The sequence below is a fragment of the Salvia splendens genome, chromosome 7 (assembly GCF_004379255.2).
Source record: "Salvia splendens isolate huo1 chromosome 7, SspV2, whole genome shotgun sequence".
Lineage (NCBI taxonomy): Eukaryota > Viridiplantae > Streptophyta > Magnoliopsida > Lamiales > Lamiaceae > Salvia > Salvia splendens.
The window spans coordinates 7,656,706-7,667,029 of NC_056038.1; the positions used below are offsets into that span (position 1 = coordinate 7,656,706).

Here is a 10,324-nt window from a genome sequence, read left to right on the forward strand (position 1 = left end):
AAGTTTCAGTTGTTTTAAAAAATAGAAAAGATACAAAAAATTTAAAGTATTCAAAATAGAAAAATTATTAAAAAAAAGTGTTGTTTGTTGTTGATGGGGTATATTCACTTCAAATGATCATACAATATGAATAGAAGTGTGATCAATTGCTAACTTTTTTTAACTTGCTAATTCGATATCTAAAAGATATTAACACGGTGATCTTAGTATGTCAACAAATAGTTGATGTATTTATATCTTTGTGTTAGACATCTATTTTTAAAAATTAACAAAAAGATATAAGTATGTCAACTAAATTTGTATTAACATACTATATCATTGTGTTGATATTTTTTAGATACTGTGTTAATGAGTTAACAAGCTAGCATTTTAAGAAAAATAAGCATTATAACGCACCTCGGGTGAATCAGGTAGAGTTTTCTCTCTTGCATTTGTTTTGTAATGTTTGGATCATAGTCAGTATGATATTCTTGGTTTTAGACTAGTGACAAATCATAATCGCGCTAATATAAATATTTAAAACGTTTATTAGAGCACCCGCAACGCGGGCCGCCCGCGTTCCGCGTTCCGTGCCGGCGGAACGGAACCGGCGCGCGACGCGTTGCGGAGGTGCGTTCCGTCTCCGTGTCGTTCCCAAGCCGTGCCGGGTGCCGACGGCACGACCCGCGGCACGGTCCGTGCCGCCACGCGCTTCGGCGACGTGGCTCGCCCTGCGTCGTGCGTGACGCCCACTCGCCGGCCCGCGAGTGGGCGTCGTCACGCTGACGCAATTAGGGATGTAAATCGGGCCAGCCCACCGGGTTTCGGGCCAACCCTATTCGGGTTGCGGGTCAATCGGGTGCGGGCTAATCGGGTTGTTATTTTTTCGGGTTATAAAAGTTCAGCCCTAACCCTAAAAGCTCGGGTTTCGGGCTAGCCCATCGGGTTAATCGGGTTGCTACCGATAAAATTAACATGCGATCAATACAATAAATAATGGTGAAAATTAGTTATATTTATAAAATGTAAAATATTTAATTATGATAAATTTGAGATATATGCGTAAACTCAAATATTAACATGATCAAATACTAATATTTGAGATTTATGCCACATAAAACATAAACATCAAGAAATTTTAAAGCATGTTTAGAAATTTAAATATATTTTTTTAGTGAATTTGAAGTTTCTAATTCATTTATCTATTATTATATTAATAAAAACTTAATATATAATTTATATATTAAGATATAAAATGGAAAGTAATTTTTTCAGTAATCTGTATTATAAAATAATCAATGAAGTGTCAAATTAGAGTCAAACAAATAGAACAATATAAATTTTATCGGGTTTTCGGGTCTGGCCCTAACGGGTTGCGGGTTAATCGGGTGCGGGCTAATCGAGCTGTAATTTTATCGGGCTGGAAATTTTCAGCCCTAACCCTATAAATTTGGCGGGCTATTTGGGTCAGCTCACGGGTTGCGGGCTAAATTGACATCCCTAGACGCAATAAATTCATTTTTTTTTAAAAATGAATTTTTAAAAAAATATTTTTTATTTATAAAAATTGTTTTTTATATTTAAAAACAATTTTTACAAATAAATGAATACTAGAAATTCGTATTAGCCCATATATATTTGATGGGCTTGCGAATTTATGAAACTCATTCTTGGTTGTCTCACTTTTATAGAGACATCCTTGAATGTTTCATGTTCCACTTTCGATGTGGGACAAACTCATTTTTTGTTGTCTCTGTTTTATAGAGACATCCTTGAATGTTTTATGTTCCACTTTCGATGTGGGACAAACTCATTTTTGGTTATCTCTATTTTATAGAGACATCCTTGAATGTTTTATGTTCCACTTTCGATGTGGGACAGACTCATTCTTGGTTGTCTCTATAAAATTGTATTTTAAATTATGTCATTTTTTATTTTTTTAGGATTTTAATTATGTCTTTTTCTATTTTTTTGAATTTTAAGTTGTAATGTTATTATAATTTTAATGAAGTGTGTTTGTTTTAATTGAATTGGGTTGGAAATAAAAAAAAAATGAAATTGAATGAATAGTAATTTAAGGAACGGTTAAGGAACGGATAAGAAACGGAGGGTTGCAGGTTTCGTTCCTTAGTTAAGGAATGGAGTAAAAAAGTACAGTGGAGCCCGCAAATAGTAGTTTAAGGAACGGTTTAGGAACGGTGAGAGAACAACGTTGTGGATGGCCTTATGTACATGCAAGGGGATTTTGGGGTACTCACTTATCATGCCATGCTACATTTTTTACATCTAAAAAAGTCATTCTGTGCAGTATGCATTTTATTGTTTTTTGTTCGACTGACTTTACTTTTTGTCTGCAGATTCTGTCATGAATTTTAATTTTATATTAAAGGCTCTAAAATGTTTGACTAAACTGTGAAGTTAGAAGATTTGAAACTTTCTATCACGTGAAAACTGTTCGATCACATTACAAAATCTTGAAGGTGATTCATAAACAAATACTACTACTAATACTATTAATAATATAGTACCGTGTTGGATTACACTATAATTGAAAATACCTACGTTTTGAAGTTAGTAATTTAGACAATGCTTGGCCAATTTGTATGCTTGGGTAGTAGTAGTAGTAGTTACTAAGCCTTGTGAAATATCATAATCTAATCTACCTTAACTAACAATAATTTAATGAGGTAAGCTACTTATCAAACAAAACAAAATAAAACAAATCACTTTTGCTTTGATTTTCTATCGGATTAATAAAATTATAGCACAACTGCTAAAACCATAAAATTATGGCACAACTACTAAGAAAATTTACCAAATTAACAATTTATCAAAAAATGCGATACATTATAAAACTAGGGAAAATGGTCAAAAACACCCTATGAGATGTACAATTCAGCCTTTACTATTTATAAATCTTAATATTCACGACCCTCTTTATTACTATTACAATTCCAAATTGACTTTATTTATATTTTTTCCATTCATTTATTTAAGGTTCTCTATATATAATCGTTTTATGAAAAATTTATACATTTTTTTGTGGTATTACATTGGACACCAAAGTTGATTTTTTTTACTGTTGTATATTTTCTTTCCCTTTTGCTTTCTATTTTTCCTTTTCAAAAATATTTTTGATGCATTCTATTACTATTTTATTTCTTTATCTTTTCAGAACAAACTAACAAATTATTCAAAATTACAACAGTCTAAGACTAAATGAACAACCTTTACGGAATTGACCAAAATAGCAAAATTTTCAAAAATTTTAAATTATTGAAAATTTTGAATTTTTTAGTTATAAGTCATTCAAAAATAGAATAACAGGAGAATACTACAAAGGACAAAAAGGGAAAAGAAAAAACCACAAGAGCCTTCACTTTCACAGTAAATGCACCGGGACCCAATCGTCGTAACACTTTTCCTAACCTCCCTCAAATGGGAGAACGACACGTGGTGTTGTCGCGTCCCCAGAGCAGATCCATTGGATCATGACCGTGTGATCGGATTTGGTCACCCCGCTCCTTCATTTCAAAATTCCAAATTCAAGGAGCGGTGCAGTGCGCTTCAAGCATTTGAAAATTCCAGGAAATCTGAAACTCCACGTGGCAGGAACGACTTTTTTTTTTCTTTTTCCTCAGCATAGACATCTGTGCTACCTCAAGCTGTAACTCCTTCACCGTTACATACATCTCTCCCCCTCTCTACACGCCCTTGGTGTCGAGGGAAGCTGTGTTTCTAATTCTCCGCATTTCACGAGATTGGAGCTGCAGAGTTTTCTTCTCAGTGCGAGAGATCAGATTTTTCAAGCAGAATTGAGTTTTTATTGCTGTGGAGACAGAGAGTTGTACATTTTTCTATTTGACCGCGCTGCAACTACGAATTTCCTGGTTAAACATCCGTTGCAAAAGGTATGCTTAGCTGCTAATTGTTTCAATGTTGTTAGGATTAGCTCAGATGTTGATGTCGTGGTGGCTATCCAGTATTTTATCAGTTACTATACTATGTTTGCGAATCTGAATTAAAAGGCTTTAGTTTCAAAATCGATTTAAACGCTGCAACTTTTTTCTGCTGGCGAAGCACAATCAAGTATAATTTCGATGTGGTTATTTAAACTTATCAAATCGCAATCTTATGCTTTTTTCCGAATGTCTGTTCTTATCTATCGTACTGCAACAAGATAATGCTAGCCTTGAAATTCGAAATATCAGCAATGGAACAGGAAAAACAGGGTGCACGCGCTTGCGCGTGAGGGTAATTCTTATTTGGAATTTAGTTGCTCTACTGTAATTGACTAATTTCTTTTGAGTGGGTAAAAGAAAATTAGATGAGTTGGAACTCGCCTTCACCTATTATAAGGTAAGGTTATGATTCGGATAATTTCACTCTCTGTTTTCCACATTATTAATTTTGATAAAGAAGCAAAGCCAGAATAATAATTAGATTTTAATTCTACCGACAAGTGAGGTCAAGAGGAAACAATACATGTCCTTGTCGTGCTCATCATCATTCAAAAAATTAAATATAAATAAATATGTGTACTGCAACTAGTGGACTCTCAACCTCTATGAATTAGTCTTGTAAGCAAAGTCTTTCCTATTCCTAACCGTTGGCATGTATCTGCTTTGGACCATTCATATAATGTAAATTCATTGTTTTTTTCAATCATAAGCGTCTGATTTATTCTCTCTATTTAGAACCCATTATCACCTTATCTGAACCAGGATCAGATGAGAATCATGAGATATATTAGTGTAGTTGATTGCTGAGGGGTCTCTATCAGTTTGAGAAGTGGTAGCTTTCACCGAGTTTGGTTGATGGACCACATTATACTTTATACAACATCTTTTTTTGTATCCTCATTTTCTTCATCCCAAATCCATGTCTTTTTTCTATTATATTTTGTTTCTTTTAGTTGTTAGTTGAGATGTCTTTCTAGATATGAATAATCTTGTATAAAATACTTTACAGGTCTGCCCTTGGCTTTCACCTCGTCTTATCACGCGTGAAGTCCAAAATATTAAGTGGTAAGGACAGCCCTTCTTTTGCTTTAAATATCGATTATGACGTTGGATCCTTTGATTAACAGTGACAATGTATAAGAGTAATGTGATTGTAATATCTCCACTGACTTCCTTGAGTCAATCAGTTTAGATCATTTTCACAATCTTTACCAGTCCATCCCCTCTTCTCAACAATTGCACACGAAATAGAGTCAGTGATTCATAATCTATGGAGTTATATAACATATTTACTTTTGTGTTCGTTTAGTTACACAAACTGCATTTGAAGCAAAAAACTCAGACTAGTTCTCAACAAACACCAAGCATGCACAAGCAAACTTAATAAGCTGATGGATCTCTATCGGAAAGATAGCATATTGTTTTTTTTTATCAAAGTTGCAATGAAGATTATATAAGGTTTGAATTATTTATTATCTGAGATGGAATAGAATGCTATTATTGCAAATATTGTAGGATGATTTCTGTTACACGTGCATCGTTTGTGAATTGTGATGGAAGTTTTCACATTTCTGCTAAAAATAATTGAATATAATACAATATTACTCTTTTTAGTTCATTTTGGGAGTGATGATAAAATTTTAGGCATTTTAGGCCAAAGAATATGAGATTTGCTCACCAACCATGTAAAAGAAAGAAAAAAAAGTCGTATCGGCCAAGCTTTTTACGTGTGATTTGGTTGTTCAATATTCGCCCTTGAGGGCATTACATCACCAGTACATTTATCGATCATCAAGTTCCATGTATGTTTATCTGCTTAGAAATATGAGAGCTAAGTCTACTTGATGCCCAGATAGTCAAGGGCTCTTATTTCTCAGATTTCTTTAGCAGATGTTTGTTAATTTTGAACTTTTTTTTATCTGTAATGATATTTCCAATACTGTGCTACCTATTAAGATAAAATTTAATGTGCAACCATCATTTCCATAAAAGCTCTCTATGTGTGTGTCATGAAGCATGGCTTGCTATGAGTTTACTATAGAATGTACAAATGTATTATTCATATAACTTTTATCATAGACAGTTATCATCTTGCTCAATTAGCATATCTGTGTATGCTGTTTGGACAGTGTTGCCCGGTGTATTATTAGAAATTGTTCAGCAAGAACAAGTTCAAGGTTTGTGGCTTAAAGAGATGAGCTAATGGATGTACATCAAACACAATCTAGGTCTGGTTGAGTGTTTACAAAATGCAAGTAAGTTTATTTATTTATCTCCCCCAACGTTTAAATTTACTGAAACAATACACATGTATTCATCTACTGCTAGTGATATTCATAGTCCTTCAGGGTTATTTGTCTTATCCCCCTCACCATTACTCTCATATGGACTCATTTTCTCTTACAGTTAGGTTATCTGTGCAAATATATTTGTTTACCTACAATATAGTTAATTGGAAAACTACATTCAGAAATCTGTAATGTTTTGTTGGTTTTTATTGTTTGCTTCAATTTTCAGTTTTCTTATTGGTGCTGAATACATGGGGCGTCAGGTGGAGATTGCACTTCTTTGTTTCATTAACTTGGTCTGGTTTCAGCAGACTCTATCTGGTAAGTAGTATACATGTCCTAGAGTCCATATCTACATTACCATTTACTTGTAGGGAGGCAGCCAACTTAACATGAGTTGTATATGTGGCCAGCATTATATAGAATCAATAACACAACTTCTGCATTGCCTTGATTTTTTTAAAAGTGCCTTTCTAGCAGTATATGGCAGCAAGCTTACTGTCTTTGACCTTTTCCAGATGGGCCTGCAACAAGTTCCGACACGAACAAGTGGACATGCACATGCTCTATTGCACGTGAACAAACTTTGACATTTGGCCTGGCAAACTGCTCTTCTTCCTGTGATTGTAGCCCTGGTATACAGCTTCTCTTCATATTTATCTCCTTGCATTAGTGGCTATAGACCATAACTTAGTCCCTAGATTTGAATATCTATCACTCATTCTGGTGGTTCCTCTTGTATGACAAAGAGAGTCCCACGTACTATGATGGAATGTATTTTATGGAGAAGTAACTGCAAAAGAATGATAGAAATAGTCCGTTTGTTGGTTGACATTTTCTTGTAGATTTATTGGACAATGTATTTGTATAACCCAGAAACAAAGGACCAAAATGTTTGATTTAGATATAGATACATATTCAAGGTGAATTACATGTAGTCTAGATAATCACTGTCTATTTATCAAGTCAGACTTTTCTGTTTATGGAGCTAATCTTTTGCCCTAGTTCCTTGACCTGTCTTTTATTTCTTAACGTGCAGTCGCAGGAGGATCGGACAAAAATAGATGGACTTGCATTTGCAATACTGGTGGGTTACCTAGGTTAGTAGGTGAAGAAAATGGAAGCAGCTGTTTTACTGCGTGTAACTGTAATGCTGGTAATCTTCAAAGCTAGACGATATGATTAGTGGCAACTTGTTTAGCAGTCTATCACTCTTCAATGTTCGTCGACAATGAACCATCTTCATAATGAAGGGGAATGTGATTTTCATGTCAGCAACTTAGTGAGAAAGCCTTCTTTACCAGTACATTTTCTGCCAGTTTATGGAAAATTTACCCTGGCCAATCACACCATGTCTGTGCAATTACATGATACATGAGAATCTCAAGTGATCACTTGCAAAAAGTGATGCTTTCATATGCTTACGTACTCCATCTTTACAGGGACTTTATCCGAGTTAGAGCCTTCAAAGAAAAGGATTCCAGTCAAAGTTGTGTTCATAGTTGTCTTACTCTGTCTCGTCCTGACGGCTATTGGACTGGCTGCTATAATGTTATGGCATGTCTATCGGAAGGACAAGCAACCAGTCCAATGGGCTTCATCTTCATCAGATAGACTAACAAATTGCAGTAGTGCTGTAAACATAATGAGCCACGGTTCTTCTCTTATGCCAGTATACAAAGGATATCTAGATTCCTCTGTACCTTGTATGGGTAAATATTCATATATGCAAATTTTATTGGACTATATTTTCTGCTTCAAGTTATTTATCCAGCGGAAGTAGATTATTCAACTGAAGCAGGTCTCATGATTGATTTTTAACATCTCTATAATCTGGCTTTGTCTTTTCTTGGCTAAAGGATGCATTCCCCAGAATCCATTCCTGCTGAGAAGAGGAACAAAAGCACTGCATGGAACGATAATACAGTTTTCGTATTCTGAGCTGGAAAATGCAACAGACAAATTTTCTGATACTTATTTGGTTGGAGTTGGAGGATGCAGCCACGTCTACCGTGGTAATCTGAGAGATGGTAGAACAGTTGCAGTCAAGAGAATGAAACTGGAAGGTGGCCCGGACGCAGAACATGTTTTCCTGACTGAGGTGCTAAACTAATTCACTGTTTATCAGTCAAAACAATTTTCATAATTAGTAAGTAGAAGGATGTGAATTTGAAACCTCTTTTTGCACTCAGATACAACTGATTGCAAGACTTCACCACTGTCATGTGGTTCCTTTGCTTGGGTACTGCTTGGAACACCAATGGAAGAATGCTGAGAGGCTACTGGTATTTGAGTATATTCCCAATGGTAATCTCAGGGAATGTCTCGATGGGGAACTAGGCCACTGTTTGGATTGGAATACACGAGTTTCAATAGCTCTTGGAGCTGCACGAGGTTTGGAGTATCTCCATGATGCTGCTGCACCTAGAATATTGCACAGAGATGTCAAATCCACCAACATTCTCTTAGATGAAAGCTGGAGAGCCAAGGTAGGAAATATCCTTCATCAGTAGCAAACAATTATTAAAGTTGTGATTGAAAGCTATAGTTAATTATGTATCATTGTAAAACACTAATGTATTTGTTTTCAGCCTGCTATACGAGACTACTCAATATTTAATGTCTGCAGATTACGGATCTTGGCATGGCTAAACACCTTCAGAATGATGGCATTCTCAGTTGTTCCGGTTCTCCAGATAGAATGCAAGGGACCTTCGGTTACTTTGCACCAGAGTATGCTATTGTTGGACGAGCTTCTCTAAAGTCTGATGTTTTCAGTTTTGGCGTAGTTCTTCTTGAACTCATCACTGGTCGAAAGCCCATCCACAAGTCATCCAACAAAGGGACAGAAAGTCTCGTGATATGGGTATGGGAAGTTTACTTGTTAGCTTTAGCCAAGCTATGTTGTAGCGGTGTCTGCTAGTAGTAGGTATGTTTGAATGAGAAGGGAAACTCTTTTATAATCGCTTTGCAGGCAACAGCTCGTCTGCATGACAGTAAGAGAGTGATACATGAGTTGCCAGACCCGCGTCTCCAAGGCAAGTTTGAAGAAGAAGAGATGCAGGTAATGGCCTACTTAGCAAAGGAGTGCCTGCTGCTGGATCCTGATTCTCGACCAACCATGAGCGAAGTGGTCCAGATTCTTTCGACTATCGCTCCAAACAGATCTAAATGGAATAATCTGCCAGTACGCGCATTTCAGGTACCAATCTACTATCCACATGACTCTTGATAAGCCTAATTTGTTCTTGAACATGTGTTATCTGATCTTGTGTTTGATCTTCAGTGTGGAATGAAGAGTGAGAATCCAGAGATGAGTGATGGAGATGTTCACGATTCCTCCTCCTCGTCGACAGAAGAGATCAAGCAAATCACATCCGAGGTCATCAAGAATGATAAGGAAGCAGATGATTCGCAATCCGATGTAGAGAAGCTGATGCTCCTCACTTCAAAGAGACGAAGCTCGCGGGGCCTACAAGACGAGGAAGTGGTGGTGGATTTAACAGAGCCGCGGTTGGAGTCATTTTGCCTTCCAAACGTTGAGTCCCATGTTCTCAAGATTTCATACACAGGTACATAAACTAGCACGCATGAGCAGCTGCTTTGTTCTAACATTGTTGGTTTAGCATTGAGGAAGTTATAGGTCAAGTTTGCAGAGAGCTCATGAAATGCTCTTTTACAGTTTTACTTGCAGTCGTTCTAGTTTTTTTATTTTTTTACACTTATTTCTTGTAATTTTGTACCCATATAATTAAAATAGTAATTTGAAATCATGATTTTGTACCCATACACTTATTCGGTTTCTTATTTGGCTATGTCATATTTGATCAGTACTATTACTCTTTAAAAAATTACTAATATTGATGCACCAATATGATAGATGAAGATTTTCTATGAAATATCTTGAGAATATGGTAAGGTATTGAAATATAAACAAAATACTAGTAATAAATATTATTGGACTAGTGAGAATGTGAGATTATTCTATTATTTCAAATGTCATGTTTAGTTGACGGGAAAGTAAAGTTGGCAAGGAAAATGAATCTCGAAAATATGATTCCTAGTAACTTTATTTTCCTGTGTTTGGAAAATATC

General features: G+C 35.7%; 1 protein-coding gene across 3 annotated transcripts; it reads left to right on the plus strand.

The window, feature by feature from the left end:
* Positions 1 to 3,534: 3,534 nt before the first annotated feature.
* On the plus strand, positions 3,535 to 10,016 carry LOC121741994 (receptor-like serine/threonine-protein kinase NCRK). 3 transcript variants are annotated; one of them, XM_042134999.1, is made up of 12 exons: positions 3,535 to 3,890; positions 4,951 to 5,006; positions 6,071 to 6,196; positions 6,493 to 6,550; positions 6,748 to 6,864; positions 7,269 to 7,385; positions 7,672 to 7,941; positions 8,089 to 8,330; positions 8,422 to 8,718; positions 8,859 to 9,095; positions 9,204 to 9,431; positions 9,516 to 10,016. In XM_042134999.1, the coding sequence occupies exons 3-12, from the start codon at positions 6,191 to 6,193 to the stop codon at positions 9,807 to 9,809; spliced, it is 1,866 nt and encodes a 621-aa protein (XP_041990933.1). In that variant the 5' UTR covers positions 3,535 to 3,890; positions 4,951 to 5,006; positions 6,071 to 6,190; the 3' UTR covers positions 9,810 to 10,016. The 3 variants fall into 3 exon arrangements, with proteins under 3 accessions (XP_041990933.1, XP_041990931.1, XP_041990932.1); XM_042134997.1 differs by having other exon boundaries at positions 3,536 to 3,890; positions 6,459 to 6,550; XM_042134998.1 differs by lacking the exons at positions 3,535 to 3,890; positions 4,951 to 5,006 and adding an exon at positions 5,056 to 5,399 and having other exon boundaries at positions 6,459 to 6,550.
* The last annotated feature ends 308 nt before the right edge of the window (positions 10,017 to 10,324 follow it).